General features: G+C 49.2%; 6 protein-coding genes across 6 annotated transcripts; 5 read left to right on the plus strand and 1 right to left on the minus strand.

The window, feature by feature from the left end:
- Positions 1-456: 456 nt before the first annotated feature.
- DACRYDRAFT_107531 (uncharacterized protein) lies at positions 457-1,305 on the plus strand (the record flags this gene model as incomplete). The annotated part of the gene is made up of 2 exons (XM_040768494.1): positions 457-520; positions 1,076-1,305. 2 exons carry the CDS (start codon positions 457-459, stop codon positions 1,303-1,305), a joined length of 294 nt encoding a protein of 97 aa, XP_040628693.1.
- A 4,783-nt stretch (positions 1,306-6,088) lies between these two features.
- Positions 6,089-6,484, plus strand: DACRYDRAFT_38876 (uncharacterized protein; the record flags this gene model as incomplete). Its single annotated transcript, XM_040774450.1, has 1 exon — positions 6,089-6,484. A coding segment is annotated over one exon (396 nt), but the record flags the coding sequence as incomplete, so codon positions are not given.
- Positions 6,485-7,007: 523 nt separating this feature from the next.
- Positions 7,008-7,568, plus strand: DACRYDRAFT_52460 (uncharacterized protein; the record flags this gene model as incomplete). The annotated part of the gene is made up of 2 exons (XM_040775109.1): positions 7,008-7,123; positions 7,169-7,568. The coding sequence occupies 2 exons, from the start codon at positions 7,008-7,010 to the stop codon at positions 7,566-7,568; spliced, it is 516 nt and encodes a 171-aa protein (XP_040628695.1).
- Positions 7,569-14,033: 6,465 nt separating this feature from the next.
- DACRYDRAFT_100106 (uncharacterized protein) lies at positions 14,034-15,211 on the plus strand (the record flags this gene model as incomplete). Its single annotated transcript, XM_040767423.1, has 2 exons — positions 14,034-14,220; positions 14,272-15,211. A coding segment is annotated over exon 2 (510 nt), but the record flags the coding sequence as incomplete, so codon positions are not given.
- A 1,570-nt stretch (positions 15,212-16,781) lies between these two features.
- On the plus strand, positions 16,782-18,414 carry DACRYDRAFT_52290 (DUF1212-domain-containing protein; the record flags this gene model as incomplete). Its single annotated transcript, XM_040775096.1, has 3 exons — positions 16,782-17,921; positions 17,977-18,277; positions 18,329-18,414. The coding sequence occupies 3 exons, from the start codon at positions 16,782-16,784 to the stop codon at positions 18,412-18,414; spliced, it is 1,527 nt and encodes a 508-aa protein (XP_040628697.1).
- A 1,137-nt stretch (positions 18,415-19,551) lies between these two features.
- Positions 19,552-20,214, minus strand: DACRYDRAFT_22190 (uncharacterized protein). The gene is made up of 2 exons (XM_040772720.1): positions 19,922-20,214; positions 19,552-19,868 (listed from the first exon to the last, which is right to left on the minus strand). The coding sequence occupies exons 1-2, from the start codon at positions 20,139-20,141 to the stop codon at positions 19,621-19,623; spliced, it is 468 nt and encodes a 155-aa protein (XP_040628698.1). The 5' UTR covers positions 20,142-20,214; the 3' UTR covers positions 19,552-19,620.

The raw sequence follows: 20,214 nt of genomic DNA on the forward strand, positions 1-20,214 counted from the left end.
CTTGACCAAGCAATGAGCTGGTGCCCTGACAGAGAGACGTTATCCTATCCTGACATGCATGTATGAGGTAATCTGCCAATCCTCTTGACCTGCCATCTCATACTGACATCCACTAGTGCACAGATTGTCCCTCCTGTACAGAGTCTACCTCCGAGGCCTCCTAATCATAGTGTGCACCTTTAGCATTTGTTCTGATATTCCACAGCTGACCTTGTGTTGGCCTATAGTCCATATCCCATGACATGTTTACTCAATGCAAGCATCTGGGATCATTCCACATCCTCTGTCACTAATCAATAAATGCAGTCCAGAGCAAATGGTCACTATGACATTGACATGAAATGCTATGTATTGAAAACAGATAGCCACATCTTCATAGTAAGCATTAGTCTCTATTGCCAAAAGCCTGTACCTGGACCACATGATCAAGGGGGTTGTATATGTAAGGAAAGCACCATGACCCAGATGCAAATCAATGCAACTTACCTGAATACTACCATGTACATCTCCCTCAAGAGAGGTACATGTGAAGCCCTATTAGCAAATCAACCTATCCCCAGTCATTTTGTGCAAGTTCTCAGTATTTGAGATGAGAATGACCTTGGTTTTGGTTCCCAGCAGTATTTGTATGTTTGCTTATCTCAACTCAAAATGGCTATCTCTCATTGCACAATAGGATGGAGATCAGTGATGGATTCGCTAGCATTCCCATCATGCTGACCACCAACTTGAACAATCTCATCTCCAAGAAGAAAATTGCACCACTATCTATTATCAAGATCACCAAACATGTTCACCACAAAGTTTTGGGAATACAGTAAGCATATCATGTGCTGGTCTTCCTTTACAGCCTGCACTCACCTCATCAAGAGTAGCATGGTTATCATTAGCTCAATCAGCTTCATAGGTTCAGCTGGTCCCATTTGGAGTATTCCTGTGCCTCTGGACATTATGGAGGACTCAGATGAGGCGCTTTCAGCATCTATTGCTTGCATGGAACATGGCAATCTTCTTGAAGGCCCTGACGTTAGCACATTATTGCTCTGCCCCTCAAGCTGCTCATGTTGATCTGTAGCAGTCAAAGGTGTCTATTGGCATTCCACTCACCCCTTCTCTCAATGGTTGCTCCCAATCCTTGCGTCTTCTGAGTTGTCTGCACTGGAGCCCAAAGTGGGAGTTCTCCTATCCCAGCCGGACAACATCACCATCCATGGGGTGCACCACCAGATCAATACTTTTGCTGACGAAGACACACATGTTAAGGCAGCAAGCATGGAGAATATGAGCAATGGGCAGAAGAAGTAGGCACTTATTGCATGGGCATTCATATTACAATACCTACATGATCATACACTGTATCTTTCACAATTAGTACAATTCCCATGTTATCATTATTGTCCACCAACTGCACATATATGGATGTGATCAGGCACAGTCATATTTGTGAAAAGGCTGGAATGGTGATGGCAGTGCTTATGTGACAATGGCACCCTGACCAGCATCTGCCTCATATCTATCCTGCAATGCTCTCTGGTGCGCAATGTCCTTTACTTTGGGATCTAAGGCATCCGCCTGTCTTCTTCAACTGCTGCCAATACCAGATGTCCAGAGAGCAATCTATTGGCAGGAGTGTCCCCCCTTTGCACTGATGCCTGGCCCCGGCAGCATCAAATGCTCTCAATTGGGCCCAAGTCAACAGCATGCGCTCATGTGTCCACAGCATCTTGGAGGAACCCTTTGTCCAAATGGGATGAAAGCAATCTGTTTCATCCCCATGTCAAGGCAGATCTATAGGCCCTGACTCTCCTGAGTCCTCACATGCCCATGGATTTGGGCACACTTGCTGCATACAGCACTGCCAGTTCTGAAATTGTTTGGAAGTGATGGTCAATAGTTTCCTGAGTGGGGCTGATGACTTGGAAGTGTGTGCATCTTCTATATCACCATATGTGGATGTAAATTTACCATGTTATAGCATTGTTTCTCAGGGAGGCATCTGAGAGTCTGTATATCATAGGGGCCACTTGTTTTGTACCATCCCAATCTGTGTATGTGAGCATCTCCACACACTTGAGCCTGGATCCACTTGTCCTGAGCGTCCTCCTTCATCGGGAGATGCACGTGATAAGTCACAGTTGCTTGACCCCCCCCCTGTACAACTCACTAACAATGGACTGCCTCCCATGCCTTGGGACCTATCAAATGTCCCGGAAACAAGAATGTTCCAAATAGCCAATGGTTCACATGTTCCTCTCCCCTGTTATGGTGTCTATCACTTTACTCTGGCCAAAAAATTCCCATCAACCCCCACTCACCAACCCAACAGTCTTGGCCAGATTGCCCTCCCCATTATATTCCGCTGAAGGCCAGCAATGCTCTCTTGCACAATGATTTCAATTTCTGGCTGGGTGCTTGTGCCTTTGTACTAGATGGGAATGTGTTTTAATGCTTGAACAGACATCAATTTGGGCAGGCATTGTCTGTGGCAGCATCTTCCAAAAATACTGAAGCAGCAGAAGCATATGCTCATCAGGATCACTCAGTACATCCCCCTACCGGGTTGTCATGACCACCCACACCCATGGACCACCGTGTTGCAGTGGGCCATCAATGTTGGAATGTGGGACGGGACACTTTGCTTCAAAGATTTGGCCCCAGATAAGAATTTCGATGGGACTGGATAGTATCCATTCAATATCAGTTGAGATCAGGCTGAACTGAGCAATCCCCCAATTGTGCAGTGTACAAATGGGGTGACGTTCCTTGTGTCAGACTTTGCCAAACTATATACCATGGATTTTAGGGTATCTTGCAAGTTGGCCATTCTGGATACCCTGTTGTGGCAGCCTTGGCAAGAGATCATCAGATGCTACGAGTATGTTGACAAGGATGAAGATCCTTTTTTGCCTACCTACCAAACTGCTGAAGATCAACGACATGATTGTGGCAGTCAAACTGACACATGCAGAGCAATCAATCAGTTTCAACATGGTGAAGATGAACAGTCAGACACCAGTGACTGGATTTCGCGGGAGGAGGAGGATCTTGATGAAGGTGTGCCTGATGGTAGCTGATGAGTGCCATATGAACTTCATCAGTTGACACCAAACATCAAGGGCAACAGACACATGTTGCAGGCAAATCTCCATGTGCACCACATGCTTGGAGATTTGCATTACAGGAATGATTATGAAGACAGGCATTCCAAGAAGAAGGTTAAATGTGGATGTTATAGCTAGTGTATGTGCCAAGCCAAGTGTGTCTCTTTCATTACGCCCACATCATCTCCTGTCAGTACACTACCCCTGTCCCACTGATGCTGCATCAGGCAACCACCTTTGATACAGACTCCTGCACATGTCAGCTCATGTAATGGCAATGGGTTATCACATTGTATTTACTTCAGTTTGTATGGACTGTGCTGCAAAATAGATTGTTTGGGAGGCCTGAGGTGCAGGATGATCAACATGAGCACAAGGGATGCTCAGATTATCATACCTGCCTCAACCTCTTGCTGGTTTTCCTGAGCATTGAGAGGACCCCTTGCATGGAGCTTTTTGCTTCTTGGAGCCTTTCCAAAGGGGATGCACACTCTCCTGTGCCCCAACAGAGAGTATCTGCATTTCTGCATTGATAATTGAATGAGCACACCTACATTATACATTCAAGAGATGCATAGGCTCACCAACGGGCTCATTCTGATGTTGTAGACTGGCGCATTCATCATCAGAACTAGGAGGGGGGGAGTTAGAGGCTCAGGAGCCAGGGAATAGCGATCATCTTCTAAATCCTGATCAAAAGACTCAAACACTGGAGCATTTGATGACTGCGGCAGGGCTATCAGTGCGATCGGGTCTTCTACAGGCCTGGAAACAAGGGCCATGGGGGCAGGGGGAACAGCTGTCAATGTGGGCTGAACAGTGGTGAGCAATGTTTGAGGATTTGCCTGTGATTGATCCCTGCTTTTGAAAAAGCTAAACCCTTTGCCATGCCAAATTTGTTGCTGGTGAACAAATTCATACATGGTGAGCAGCTCCACAAAGGACATTTCTTCAGGGTCCAATAAGGAAACTGTGGATGGGAGACATCCAGGCTTGACTCTGGCCATTGGCCATTCTATTTCCAACTGCCCAATCTTGTGTTTTAACATGCAACATGTCAGGATCTGCCGGGCACAGGGATGAACAAGGTGTTGCAAAAAGGTATGTAAGACAACTGATATCTCCAAACAATTCCAAGCAGGATTAGTGGTGGAAGAATGGGGCAATTGTTTGTATTTTGCTGAAGAGTGGGCAAGACTCTGGCAGTGGCATCATGCAGAGAGTATGGAACTAGAAAATCAGGAATGAGTACAGTAACAGTGTGTTTGAGACAAGACATGAACCAGCAGTTTTCACGAAGTCCACCCATGGATGATGAATATCAGTATTGAATCACAAATGGAAGTCAGAGAAGCGAAGTCCATTAGGTGTCCAGCCAGTATTGACACTGCAGAGTGTTCATCCATTGAATGCTTGTGTGCTATGGCTACTCACAGTGTTGCCATTCTTGCCCCACTCATGTCAACCCCTTTGGCTAAAGTAAAGAAGACCCACCCAGTGTGTGCATGCAGGGCTTTTTTGAAGGGTGGCAATGGTATTGAATATTGTGTCCAGTGCCCTAGCTCATGAATTAAATCGAGGTTATTGAGTGATAAGGTCAACGTACCCTTGAGTACCCTGAACAGCTGCATTTGACTGTTTCATCTGTTCCCTCCAGCGTTCTGCGCAATCCTGATATTCTTTGCATTGCTCTTCTGACAGTTTGTTATACCATCTTCAAGAACTCAGGTTGTGCTTGGAATATGGTTTTACTGGCATTCACAGCATGTTTGGTGAGTCAATTGGAGAAGTTGGGAATGTCAGTCACCATTAGTTCACATGCTTGGTTGACAAGTGGTGCATGTCTTGCATGAGGGACAGGCAACTTCTGTAGGGGATCAGCAGTGTGTGCTCAATTATTCTTCAAGAAGATGTAGATTTGCTTGAAGCAATGACGTCAATGTGCATATCAGTTAATGAGAGACAGAGTACACATACCTGGTTAATGGAATCAACCTCTCTCTTTGGGACATAATCAGGGAAATCAGCCTGGAATGCAGTCGCAATACTGTGGGCAATTTTTTTGCCTTGATGTTTATCAGCATGAGCTCCAAAAGCAGGCAAATGTTCCAAAAGCCATCGCCTGTGCTCATCCTTGAAGTGCACCATGTGTCAACCAGGCAGTGATTGTTGTCCAAGTCTGCAGAGGAAATCCGGGCATTTTATAGAGCTATTGGTGCACGGATCACAAGGAAGATGCATTGGGACCTGGGAGTGACATAGGAAAGAGTATGAACACTGACAATATTAATATGTGTGAGGTTAAAATGAGTGTCAGCCCCTTAGTGTTTATGTGACTGATGATTACAGCAGTTGTGTAGGGGCAATGTGGAGAGAACCAAGGGTCCTAAGTGGCAGGAAAAGCATTGGGCTTTTCATGTGGTGTCCCGCCAACTGCCTTTTTTGGTGCTAGTATCTCACTCAATCAGCATCAAGAAATGGCAGGATATTGATAGGAAGGCACTCTTGGAGGAAGAATACCTCTATGTTGGTTCTCATCCTTGTTGCCTGCAGTGCAGAACATAAGTGACTAACATGAGTCCAAGGAAGTGCAAGAATCCCAATATTCTTATCATCAACAATCCCGCTTCTCCTTGTAACCACATGCTTGGACAATCCAGGAACTCTAAGAACATGCCCATTGGCATGTTCTTAGAGTTGGAGTGTCCCATACCTCCTCTCATTGAAGCTAAGATCCAGAAGGAGCCAGTTAAAGCAGGTGAAACAGAGGTACAAAGTCTGTAGCACTTCATCAGTCTTCCTAACAATGTGTACAGGTGTATTCTAACTTTATGTCAAAGTTCAAAGCAAGACAATCAATCTTTACTGAAGAACTGGTTTGGAACTATGCAGGAACAACAAATGCTGCTTGTGCATGGTGTGGTCAACCCATGCAACTCACAATGAGATGCAGGGACTGTTTTCAAGCCCCCCCTCTGTGTGGTTCATGTCAAGTAACTTCTCATGTGCACAATCCTTTTCATTGGACAGAAGTATGGCAAGGCAAATTCTATGCTTGCCAGTTGCTATGTGACTTGGGCCTCCTCATTTGTCTTGGGCACAATGGTGCAGCCTGTCCTGCATTGTCGAGGCCACCCTCCACACCATTTGTGGTGATCCATGCCAATGGCATCCACAACATGTTACTAGGATTCTGTCAATGCCCCAGAGGACTGAATTGCTACATTCAGCTACTTTGTGCAAACTTTTTCCCTGCAACATTTGACAACCCAAAGATGGCTTTCAGCTTTACCATCATGAAGGATTTCCACTTACACATGCTCTGCTTGAAGAAGTCTGCATATGACTACTATGCAAAACTTGTAAGGCAAACTAGTGACATTGTCCCACCCTCCACCAATGATTGTTATTGAGAGCTGCTCCATGCCAGCTGGATATGAATGGACCTTGAGGCGTCCTGGTGCTGTGGGGAAGCACACAATGTCAACAACAATCTTCCTCCATTTGCAGCTAGTCAAATTCACAGTCCACTATGTCCAGCATGCCCACAGCTTGGTATTAATATCTCCAAGGAAGAATTGGCACAGGCTGACCCAGACAAACTGTGTGTACTATCTGAATCCCTCTTTTGGATGCAAGCATCTAAGTCAGTAACAGACACCTTGTCACACTGTATCTTGGTGGAGATGGGAACTTCACCCTTTCAGCAAAGAAGAAAAACGTTGACACCAATGATGTGGGTCTGCTGCACAGTTGAGGATTTTTCCCAGACCAGGCGCATTTCAGCAACTACATCCAGACCCACAAAGACATGAAGTTGGTAAGTGGATCTACTGGGATGGATTGGTTGAGAATTTTGCTGAGTCCAGTATTTAGGCTCAAACTTGCAGTGGGTTCAAAACATCCATGCTATTCCAGGGGAATGTCAGTTACTGTTCTTCTGGCGTGTACTCCTGGAGTTGCTTACACCACAGCTTATACAGACCAGGTGGGATGGTGGATTGCAGGTTGGGGAAAGGTGTGTCCATTTCTCAATGCATCTCATATACTATCCTGATGTGGACAAGGTTCTCAAACATTGATTATGCATTTGCAGGGGCTATTGCAGGGGCCAAGGCCTTGCCAGTCATATATTTGTCATATGACTTGGCATGCATGTGGTCTCTCAAGTGGAAAGAAAGGATGAAATCATGTTTTCCTCACCTGGTGCAGCTTTGGGATCATATCACGTTTGTCATGCCCAAAATGCACAAATACACTCATCACAAGCAGTGTTGTTATCGCTTTTCTCTCTCATTCAAACAGGGAGCTGCTGGGGTGGACGGTGAGGGAGTTGGGAGAACTTGGGCAGAGCATAACCAACTTGGGGGTAGCACCAAGGAAATGAATCCTGGGCATTGTTTGGACTGCTTGGAAGCGCACTTTGTCAACTGGAATTGGAAGAAACAGCAAGATATGAGTGAGTGATTGATTGCAAGCAGTACCATTCCTATGTCGAAGGATGATCTCTGCAAGGATCCATTTGCAACACTGCAAGGAATACTTCAACAATCTTAGTGTTGCATTTGGTCATCATATACACTGATGGAAGAAGCAACCAGAATACTTCGAGAGAAATGATGGGACATTCTTTAGTGTTTACCAATTTCCAGATGAAGCAGGTGTGTTTAACCCATCTACAATGGTGTCAAACACTAAAAGAATGTCAGTACCATCTCAAAGACATGCGGCTGACCAGATGTGTGATGAAGAGCAAACAACCTTGGATTCTATCACTGCAGCAATAGGAAGGGCAGAGATGGGGGACTCTGTCTTGTTCATCCAGCTTGGGATTTCACTAGAGGAGCATCTGTAAGCAGAATCTACATTAGACTTCCTTGCTGGGGTCTTGAACTACACTAGGCTGGTTATCCAACAAATGCTGAAAGAATTGAAGCATATGGGTGGGGACAATGCAGACAATACAGAAGCAGACTGGCTCCAGGCCAGTCTACTGCCCCAGCTTCACATGTGGCACATTCAACAACAATGTCAAATGCCAATGTTATCAGCAAATATATCAATGACTTTTGTAGAGAGTCTACCTGAGCTTGACATAATTGGTCTGCTGTCAAACTTTGATTCACAAGCAAGAGCTGCAATGAACCTGGAATGCCTTGCTCACATCAAAATGAGATTGAGGAAGGCACAGGCAGAACATGTGATTGGCCAGATGATTGAAGCAATGAAGTTGCAATACCTTTTTAGAGACAAGATCAGGACCAATGCATTGGTGGTGGGGCTGAAGACCAGAGCATGACAGACCATGGACGTTCAGCATCATTTGGTGAAACGCCATGCAAATTCCTATTGACATGCAAGGAACGCCATGATTAGCCTAGGGCTATCAGCCGATGATCCAAGATACCACTTGCTGGAAGACTTTGATATTGAGACTCACCGTTTTGATGCAAAGACAGGTACCACATGGATGTCACCTCACATACAGTGGATACACAGGTTATGTTTGGGTCAGGGGCCTGTTTCAGCACACACAGAGGACAAATGGAGTGACACTGGTCAGTCTAAGCTCATATTCACTACAGTTGAACTGAGATGTTCTGCCAGTGGATTCAGTTACATGGTGGCATTCTTATGCAGCCATACAACAGGGCCAAGAGGAAGTAGAACTCTTGGAAGTGGAGATGAAGCAGGCTGTCTGCTTCTTCGAGTATCATGGTGCAGTCTGGGGAGCATCCACAATCACCTGGTCCACCCACATGGAAAACCAGGGCTGGTCAGCTTATGCTGCTAAGCAGGTGCATATCTTTTGCAAACTGGCAAAGTATGGATGGAAGAGTTTTTCTCTCTATCTAAACACTTGATCAGTTTCCGATTGAAGCATGATTGTTCCCTTGAGTAGCCCAGATGTTTCAGGCAATCCCAGTTGCCAGGATGGCATGATTGCTCTCTGTGAACATCATTTTTGAACCTGATGTACACCATCCCACCTACCAGGCTATCAACCTGGCCGCCAACCTGGGATCTTCATCCAATTGGAGGACAAGGAGTTGTCAGGGTTATTCCTGTTGTCTGGTGCAATAAACCTTTCCTTCTCACATGCCTGTTTCAATCACAAAGCACAGCCAAGCATCAAAAGCAGTTCTTTGGACCTGCTCTCCGTGTATCAGACATGGCCCCTGAATGGGCATGATCTCAGTTATTGCAGGTATTTCCATTGTCCATGGGGAATTGAAAATTCTCATTGATGAATGTCCCAGTGTCACTCGCTTTACATAGAAACAAGTATACCAAAGAAGAGCTGGGAAATTTGTCATGTTAGCAATGGTGGCTTGTTGCTGATTGACTCAGCAAGGTACCATGGAGTGTGAGAGTCTGGAATGAGAATATCTCCTGGGAAACCCATCTTATGCATTGCATGGGTTGGTGAGTGGGTGCCCATGCCCAGTGGAAGGAATGGCAGCTGATTGGACTACAAGTGCAATATCTGGGGATCAAGGGAACTGTGGGGGAGAAAAAAAGGGAACATACATAAGGAGGCCAGCAACATTTACCCAGTATCCTCAGCAGTTCAAGCAACCCTCGCCTGAAAATTGCACAGTGTGCAATATCTGACATGATGCCAGTTGCACCCATCCTGTTCAGAAGCCCTGAATCAGATGAGGTGTGCAGAGTCTGCAGGAGTGGTATATACCCCTGGATTATGCTATTGTCAATGGCACAAAATAAAGGATGTTCATTCCAGGCAGTGAGTCTGTGATACCTAAAGGGGAGGATGGGAAAGACTAATGCATTGCGAGTCAGTGTGATGGTGAACAGGGTGGTGTTTCCCACTGGTCCCATTGGCAGGCAGATATAGCTTGGCATCATGCAATGTCTGCCCCACCCATCTATACTGCAGCAATGCCCAATATAGATCTGATGACAGTGTTGTTCCTGGTGCATGGCTTTGCAATTCACTGTTCAAATCTGGCTTGTTGCAAGATGGGCAATTGTCACTGTCCTTTCTTGGCATGCATCAATTGCTGCCCAGGCTGCAATTGTCCGGGACATGATAAACTTCATTCCATTGTCTCATCAACTGCACTGGTGTTCAGCTTTTGATAGTAGCCAGCTGCAGGTCATGTGCATCTGCTGCATCCAAGTTCCTCTTCAGGTGGCTTGTTGAGCTCTGGTGGAGGTGGTGGCTGTTAGGGCAACATAGGCTGACTAAGTCTGCTCACCTAAGAGTGCCAAGAGTCTAAGCAGGCAACAAGGAAGTGGAGTAGACCTGATGACTAAGACCTATCTACAGTATAGGTACCTGTGGATGATCCTAAGAGACCAAGTCTGAAGAGACAGTCCCCAGGCAGAGTAGGCCTTATATTTATACCTCTGTGGTGGAACCTTCTAGAACATCTTGTTTACTCAGCCTAGTCAGGTGATCAGGTCATATGACCAAGGATGAGGTCATATGAGGTCATGCACAGCCATGCACAGCAGGTCACCTGACCATCCAATCCTTCCAGCAGGTTTCAGCACATGCCAAGGTATACCAGCTACTTCCATGTCATAAAGGCTTAGTCATGTCTCTTGACCAAGCAATGAGCTGGTGCCCTGACACTTTCCTGGTTCTTTCATCCTTTGAATGGCAATGACCATGGTGGTGATGAAGGAGGCAAGGTTGAGGAATGCATATGGCTGTCTGAAGACATTGGACATGAGCAGGCAGCCCTCTCTGAGGACACACTTCTGTCCATGCTCCCACCAGCTGGTTTTGAAGTCAATACTGGCTATGAAGAGTTTGCGCTAACTGCCAACTATGGTGGAGAGCCAAACACACTGGATGAGGCATTGGTCCAGCCAAATGGTGAAGGGGATAAATGGTGTGAGGGGATCAAAGCAGAACTTGAGCAGATTGAGAAGCTCAACACCTGGATGGTTGTTGAAGCACCTCCTGGCACCAACATCGTTGGCAGCCACTATGCCTTCTGCATCAAATGTGATGAGAGTGGCAAGCCTGTCAAGTACAAGGCACACCTTGTTGCACGGGGCTTTACCCAAAGACATGGTGTTGACTACTATGACACATATGCACTGGTCATCAAGCCCACAACACATCGAGTCCTTCTGTCCATGGGTGCAATACAAGGAGATCCTATCATGCAAGCAGATGTGAAGAATGCCTACCTCAATGCCCCAATGACTGAAGATGTCTACATGGAACTTCCTCCACATTATGAGGAATTCAATGCCAACTTTGCCAAAGCCAACAAGGATCATATGGGCAGATGCCTTGTTGCCAAGCTCCATCAAGGCCTCTACAGCATGAAGCAAGGTGGATGGCTATGGTACCAGCACCTGAAGAAGACCTTTCTTGATCTCAGCTTTTGTGTTGCAGATGCAGACAATGCTGTCTTCTACAAGTTCTATGACAAGAAGTACATCATTGTCGGTGCTGCCACAGATGACTTCACAATCATCTCACCGGACAAGGCTTTTATCAATGGCTTCATCAAGTATATGAACAAGCACTTTGAGCTTGTCAACCTTGGTGATATCAACTGGTTGTTGGGTATTCACCTGACTTGCAACCTTACAGCACAGACCATATTGCTCAGTCAAAAGACCTACATTGAGGATATCATTGGTTGCATGGGATTAGAAAATGCTTCCCACATTACAATGCCAATGGAACCTGGTCTTGACTTAAGCTATGGATCTTTGGCACTATTGCCTGTGCTGCTCAACAATACTGAGCATGCACAATATTGTTTTGGCCTCAGTGCACTCATGTATGCAACTATAATGACAAGGCCAGATATACAATATGCTGTCACATTCCTTTCGCAATTCTTGGAGAAGCCACACACCACTCATTTGAAGGCTCTCACTCATATATTTCGATACCTGAAAGGAACAATGAACCAGTCACTCATTCTTGGTAATACTGCCACTGGCAGCAACATGCTCATTGGTTATTCAGACTCTGACTGGGCCAGCCAAGCCCATCATCATTCTATATCTGGCTATACCTTCTTCATTGGTAACAGCAGTATCTCCTGGAGCTCTAAGAAGCAATCAGTCATCGCACTCTCCAGCACTGAAGCAGAGTATATTGCTCTCACTCATGCAGCCAAAGAACTTGTCTGGCTTCACAAGTTGATGAATGAGCTCTTCCCTGTCCAGAACAATGATACTGCAACCACTCTTTTCTGTGATAATCAAGGTGCTATCATCCTGTCCAAGGATTCAACTTACCATGCAAGGACCAAGCACATCACAATTCAATACCACTATATTCGACAGATTGTGGGCTCCTGTGAAGCAGAAATCCTTTACTGTCCTACTAATGACATGATTGCAGACCCCTTCACCGAATCTCTCACTTGTCCCAAGTTCGAAAGGTTCAGGAGGATGATTGGATTAAGGGAGGGTGATTGAGGCAAGGACTAGAGGGCCACAAGGGATGAGGGTTGTAAGTTTGAGGGAGGGTGATGCCGAGTATTGCATAGTTGTCCATACAACCCTGTAGGGGACTTCTGGAGCGGAAGCATTTGCGATCCAAATGCGTGCTGTAGAACTACATCCAATCTTTATCGGTGACATCCACCCCAGCCTGTCTGCTGCTGCTCATCGTGAGCGACTCGGGGTTGGTAGACTTATACCCTGGCTCTATTATCACCTCTGGGCAGCCTCAGCATGGTGGTTACGCGTCTGGATACATATCTGCCTTGGGGAGGTTCTGTTTGGCCATGTACTGCTGACTCATCACCTCTGAGTCAGCACCTAGGACGTAGTCAGCGCCAAGTACTCGCTGACTCATCTGGGACCCTAGCTCGCCTTGGCAACTCCTCGGCAGTCCCTCGTTGTCTTCCTGCATCTACTACCGGCACTCCGCATATTGCCAAATGTGACCTAGTCGGCTACACCTTACTACACCATTTCCCTTTATCACCCTCTTGCCTCTTGCGAGGGGGTGCGTTCATCTCTGGCCAGAAGTTCTCCCTTCCCTCTTGCCTCTTGCGAGGGGGTACGTTCCTCTCTGGCTAACAGAACTTAAACACCGGTCTTATGTACGCTCGCACAGAGGTTGAAAGTTCATTCCACGATGGCGTGTATCTGAAGGACCCGATGCTCATGTGGGTGCAGTCTGGGACCGTACGTTCTGCTCTGCCGAGCAGGGAGGTCATGGACACCCTTCACTCCCTCGCCCATTCTCGTGTTCTCTGCGATTAGAGGAATCGAAGAGGTCCGGGACGAGCTCACACTCGCGGGCTCAGAGATCTATCTCAGTAGGGGATATGATGTGTCTGGCTCCAGTAAGCTTTCGAGTGTGTGCGTCTTATGATGCCCCGGGCCTTGTCCCGCGCATGTCCTGCTTACCCGCATCAGCGGTTACTTCCCGATCATTTCTCTCCGGTTTCCCTGGGATTGGTGGTTCAAAGGGTCGGGTTGGCTCGCACTCGTTTCTTTATTGGCGGCTTCACAGTCGTTGGATGTGATTTGGCAAGTCGGCGAATGGGCGAATGTGCGGCGGCGCGGCGTCTGACGCTTCTATCGTTGGCGTCTCCACGCTTCTCACGCTTGTGATACCAATCGACTCGGATCTCTACCTTAAAGGTCAGGACTCTATCAACACCAACCATCTATGAGAAGCTCTCTGCGATCAGGAGATGACGGCGATCTACAACCGGCTTAGCTTACAAGCTCCAACTAGAGCTGTGAGCTTCTGCGATTATCGAGCTGTTGGTGCATCTCGTCCTGGCCTTCTGTGAGAATTGTTGCATTGTGAAAATCCATTGCAAGTTGGCGTTCCAGCTCTTAAGAATCAAATTGCACGAATCGTCACGCCTGTTTGTCACGTGCCGGACCCTTTCTTTGTTTTCTTCCAGAAGCCGAGAATCAAAGAAGAAGGGGGTATGACGTCACCGTGGATTAGCTAAGGCGCCCTTTCCCTCCTTTTCGCGCCGTTTTGCGTGTCTCGCGGTCTTACTTTCGGCTCGCTTTCATTTTTCTCACTCTATAAGGCTCTTGACTCGGACGGTGAGCGGTGAGCGGCGAGGCGGTGTACGAGAATCAAGCCGGAACGCCCCGGAAATTTTTGGTCTTCGAGGTGCAGGTTCTCCTGGAACTTGAAGTGCGTACCTCCTAGCGCTCTTGGCCCGGCCTGTCCTAACAACCGGTCTAGATGCTTATCAAGAGCCACGGAACAGGGCTAGACTTAGGATCCCTGGGCGATTCGTATGGGTTTTCAGCTGGGACGATGCGCAGCCGGAGACTGGTGACTTGGGGAAGGGTTGATAAACGGCCGGAGCAGGCACGGACCTCGAGCTCTCGCCAAACATATCGAGCCCCGGTATTCACTCGAACGATTCGGGGGCGTCACTCGTTTCCCCTACTTGTACGACTCTCTTTCTCCTAGAGTTGCAATTCGATCGCAATCGACGTCATAGAGAAGACCTTGGAATCTCGGCCCCGATGCTTAGCCTATCATCCATTGTCTACTAATAGCAACAACGCATTCTCATTCATTCGGCGCCGAATCATTCACCCACACGGGCCGAGCACATCAGTCTTACGTGAATTGACCTTCTCACCCCACTCAATTCAACCGCAACATGCGCCCACCAGCATGGTTTCACACGTCGGTGGAGCGGGATTCTGATAGGCGGGCAAGGGAGGACACCAATGAAGAGTTCGCTCTCCTCCCACCATTATCACACCTTCCACCTACAGCACCTTCACCTCCAGCACCGCTCTCTCCTATCCCAGAGCACGCAGCTTCACGTCAACCGTCTGTAACGTCGACGAGGATCACAACGTCTGCAAGCTCACGCACTATCTCCCCTTCGCCGCTTGGGCTGCATCCTTCCAACTTTAGGATGAACCCGCCAGCAGAGGGAAAGAAGGCCCGACGTGTGCAGTGGGCACGCTCAGAGCAGGGGGATGAACGCCGAGCAGGCAACGGAGAGGGAGAGGGAGTACGAGAACGAGAGGAAGACGGAGTGGGGGTGATCGAGGCGGGTCCGGATGCACAAAATCTTAGGGAGAGGAGAGAGAGGCGCAGGGAGGAGGAACGGTGGGAGAGGGAGAGGCTGTCGAGGGAACTGGACGAGAGGGGGTTGGATGTGCGTCTTCCCTTCCTTTTCTTGCTATTCTTCACCCTTCTGCAGGGTACATGATTATCATTCATTCTGTGTCCTTCTATCAATTCCTTCTTTCATCTTTTCATACTTTCTTATCCTCAGTATTGTGCACACGGCTAACATCTACAAAGAGAGAAGCCTTCCGCGCTCTACGCACCGCACTCCAAACGCACCAAACCCAAACCCAAACTCGAACTCAGCGCACCCTCCCCTCCCTTCCAGCACCAGAAGAATTAGACCTAGACGTGTACGTCCCCTCCGACCAGACGTTCGGTCTCCCTGCACCTGTGCCTGCCGCTCCAGGGGAAAGGGATGATATAGAGCGCGGCGAGCAGGGAGCGAGCAAATGGGGGTTCGTGCGCGCTGCTGCTAAGCTCTTGCGACCTATTGAGAGGGACGCACGCCCTCTGCCACCCCAGGTCCAACCGCAATCCCAACCGCAACCCCTGTCCCAGCCCCACTCCCAACCCGAATCAGGGGAATGCTCCTCTCAGCCAAGTCCTCTCAAGCCCACTTCCAGCACCAGCCCCTCCCCCGGCTCGGGCACAGCACATCTCCAGATGCAGATGCAGGGGAAAGGCGTGCTGGCGAGCTTGTTGGCTATGTATGACCAGCCGAGGGACAGGTCGGGGTTTTCGATTGTGGGGAGTAGTGGGGTTTGCACGCCTGATAGTGAGGAGGAGCTGAGTCCGCCTCGGTTGAGGGATAGGGAAGAGAGGAACGGGAATGGGAATGGGAAGATGGAGAAGTGGGAAAGGGTCGAGCGTGTAACGGGCAGGGACGGAGCAGAGACTTCTCCTCCAAACGGCGCCTTCCCTCTCTCCCAAACGCGCAGCGCGTCCGAGCCTGGAACTGGAAAACGGAACAAGTCCGCCAGCCAGGGGATCTCCCAAATCTGGCAAGCACTCGCTCCTGGGCCTGGGACACCCCCAGCTGCTCGTTCTGGTGGTGGCGTGCTCGGATCACTTATCGCTACTACTGGAAACCTTTCGGGTGCTGCTGCCCCGGCGGCTTCACAGTTGGCCCCTCAGGTGGGGAGGAGCGGGTTCCTGCCTCTCGAGCTCGACGTCTATCTCCCCTCCCCCTCTCCCTCTTCCTCCCCCTCCCCCTCTCCCTCTTCCTCCCCCTCCCCCTCTCCCTCTTCCTCTCCCTCCCCCTCACCCAGTGCATCCCCGTGAAGGTCATACCGCGCCACATGAGGGTGAAGGAAGAGAGGCGCAGGAGCTGGGCGAGCATGGGCTGGGGGATAGGAGATGGGTTCGCTTTCGCCAGCCGACCGGGGAGCGCGCCTCCTAGCAGAGGAAGCAGCAGGATGGGGAGCATGGAAGATCTCTCTATGCTGGAGAAGACTGGCTCTTTACCCGAGTACTCCAGCCCGAAGCAGATGGATCTTCCACTGTCACTGTCACGAGAGGAGACGTTTCCTATGCCCATGCCCCTTTCTCGTGCGACTACTGCTAGCTCCGATGCGCCCAGCACGAGGAGTGCACCTCCTGGGAGACAGCTCAAGCGCGCACAGTTGCCAGGGATGCTTTCCCTTCCCAGGCTGACGATGTCCCGTATTTCGTCGCGTGAGAGCAGCCCGGAGGGAGAGCTGAAACACAAGCGTTCCCAGAACTACTTCTCCTTCAAGCATCGGGAGCCCACGCCTGAGGAAGAGGAGAAGCAGGAAGAGGAGCGCCAGAAGGAGGCAGAGCGTCGCCGCCGGAAGAGGCAGAGGAAACGCCGGCTCGAGAAGGAGATCTTTATCACCATGCACGTTGCGGCCATCTTACAGCGGCCGGAGTTCCTCCTCAAGCTTGCAAGGGCACTGATGATGTTTGGCGCGCCGACGCATAGGCTGGAAGCGCTCATCCAGGCTACGGGACGTGTGTTGGACATGAACGTCTCCTGCGTTCATCTTCCTGGCGTTATGCTCCTCTCCTTCAACGACGATACGACCCGGACGAGCGAGACCAAGTTCCTCAAGCAGCCGCAGGCTTTGGATCTCGAGCGCTTGCAGGACGTCCACGCGGTCTATAACGCGGTCATACATGACAAGACAGGTGTGAAGGACGCGAGCGACAGGCTGGACGAGATCATGCGCGGCAGATCTCGCTATCGCGCTCTGATCGCTATCATCATCGGCGGCCTATGCAGCGCGTTCATCACCCCGATCTCGTTTTCTGGCTCGTTCCTGGACGCAATGCTCGCCTTCCCACTCGGATGTCTCCTTGTCCTCATCCAGCAACTGGCGAGCAGAAACGAGCTCTTCACACACGTATTCGAGATCGTCGTCGCTCTCCTTCTCAGCTTCATCTCTGCCGCTCTGGCAGCGACCAATCGCGTCTGCTACGCCGCCGTCGCGAGCGGGAGCATCCTACTGATCCTCCCTGGGTTTATCGTCCTCACCGGTGCGCTCGAGCTCGCAAGCAGGAACATCATCAGTGGGAGCGTGCGGCTCATGTATGCCGTCATTTATTCCCTCTTCCTGGGATTCGGACTTGCCATCGGGGGCGAATTCTACACCGCTATCACTGGACAGAAGGTGATCGGCATCGGCTTGACCAACGGTCTCACCTGTCCCGTGCACGACGACAACGGTCCGTGGTGGCAACAGCAGGCGAGCCCCTGGTGGGCCTTCCTCTGCGTTCCGGGTTTCTCTTTTGCGCTGAGTTTGAGAAACCAAGCGCCCTGGAACAGGAAGGAATTCGTGAGTCTTATCGGTTATCGTCTCCATCAGTGTTCACATGCTCACCTGTGCGTAGGTCGTAATGATCCTCATCTCCTGCGCAGGCTGGGCAACCAACCACTTCTCCTCACTCAAGTTTGTCAACCGTACGGACATCATCGCCATGTTGGGTGCACTCGTCGTCGGGGTCTGCGGCAATCTCTACGGTCGCTTCATCGGACAAGGCATGTCCTTCGTCGTCATGGTTACTGGGATCCTCTTCCAAGTACCATCATCTATCAACGGTCTTCTATCATTCGCCTCCCTTGCCAATACCGGCCAGGACTCGTACTCTGCTGGGTTCAATATCGCCGAACAGCTTATCGAGGTGTCGATCGGTACGCGCTTTGTGCTCATCTGGTAGAGACAACGCTCACGTCATTATTCAGGTCTTACTGTCGGTCTCTTCATAGCAGCCGTCATCACGAATCCGTTCGAAAGTCGCCGGCGCGGCTATGGTTTATTCAGCTTCTAGAAATTCCCTATTCCGCTCCTCGCTGGCCGAGTTGGAGCATCGCCATACCATCAACCCAATATTCCCAACAAAGAAAGACAACATACGCATGGTCGCATCACTCCCGGACTTTTGAAGTTTTATCGCATCTCTGATCTCATGCCTGGCACCAATCGTAATGACATTTTTTTTCATTGCTCCCTTCCATTTCTACTAGCAGACCTTGCTCCCCTGTATGTCAGTGGCATAACAATAGCATGATGAGCCGTTTTGCTCTATGGACGCTGGTTCCTTCATGGCACAGCCTGATTGCCGTTCGCCTGGATTTGGGTCCGATTCGAGAATTGCCAGCAATACTTCACCAGTTCATTGGGATCTTCGATATGCTTCGGATGCTTACATGTGATCAATGCCACGGCAACATTACGCCGCCCGCATAATACGCCGAGGATGCTGAAGCGCAGGGACGGCTCCGCTGATCCTCGGGGAAACCGGCATTTCTTCGAAATTCACTATCATCCGGGCGTATGGTAAAATCGCTTGCAGTATCTCGATATTGCGGCACACTCCATTGTCATCAATTGAACTTTAATGCGACACGGAACTCCAGCTTTACTGGCAGATCAGACACCTTGATGCGAGGATAGCGCCCCAGAAACGGACGCTATGACATCGCGTTTCCGCGAGGTCGGAGCTTTCATATTCCTATTGGCATGGAAGCAGTAAATGTCCTCCAGATTAGCGCTGGTGTTTCCGATCGGATCAAAACGTCCCATATAGGAAAGGAAGCTCCCTTTGTCCTTTAACATGTAGGGTGCTGCCTGAACAGTTACTGCTGTCGACTTGGATCATCCTAGGCGCTCTAAGAGCGCCAAACTGGATAATTCCTGGGCATTCTGAGACCGTCAGCTTTGGGATAATCTCGTGAAGGGCTTACCCAGTTTTTCAGATAATCCGTGGATCATCTGAAGATAATCTCATCTATTGCACACGTGGGGACCACCGTCACAGCGTTACATTCAGTCGAGTATGGGTTCATTGACGAAACTACAATGACATGGTAACATGCATACAGATATATGACATACTAGGGTAACTATAGACTAATTAGAATAGCCGGTTCTTAGCTAGACGTGATAATTAATGTACCATTAAACATTTCCATCCCCAGCGTGCATCCCAAACCATTCAAACTAAACACTCCACTTCTCCCTCCTCTTCTCATTCTCACAGAGGATCTTCGCACAACTTTCTGAACGACAAGAAGTTCAGCCATTTCTTCGTCTCAGCCATGCAGTCAAAGTCGTTCGCGTTTTGGTGTTGCTCGATATGGATCGTGTTCCCGCTGAGAGCGTTCTGAGAGTTGTTGTGCTGGGGAGGAGAGGGATATGTCGAATGGGAAGGAGGCCAAGTGGGAGGAAGAGGCAGGTAGTTGGGGCCATGGTAATTAGCGGCGTATCCATAACTGTAAGTACCTATCAACAGTGTTAGAGATGTTGCCCCATCCGCAGAAAACCAAGAGACGCACCATGCCTCATTGAAGGACCACCTCTCAAAGCTCTAATCCGCCGCTCAACATCTCTCTCCACTGCCCTAGCCTGCACCACATATTTGTAAGCTTGATTGATGCCATCTTGTGCCTCGCGTTCCCTCAGGTAGTAGAACAGAGCGGCAAAGGTTGGATAGTCGGCTTGAACGTGGTTGAGATGGTCGATGGCTTGAGATACGGACAATTTGGCACGTTCCATGTTGATAGTCGCCATTCCCAGTTCCGTTTCCAACTGGTTCAACGCATGGTTGATCAGGGAACGTGGATCTGAG

Source organism: Dacryopinax primogenitus, assembly GCF_000292625.1.
Source record: "Dacryopinax primogenitus strain DJM-731 SS1 chromosome Unknown DACRYscaffold_9, whole genome shotgun sequence".
Classification (NCBI taxonomy): domain Eukaryota; kingdom Fungi; phylum Basidiomycota; class Dacrymycetes; order Dacrymycetales; family Dacrymycetaceae; genus Dacryopinax; species Dacryopinax primogenitus.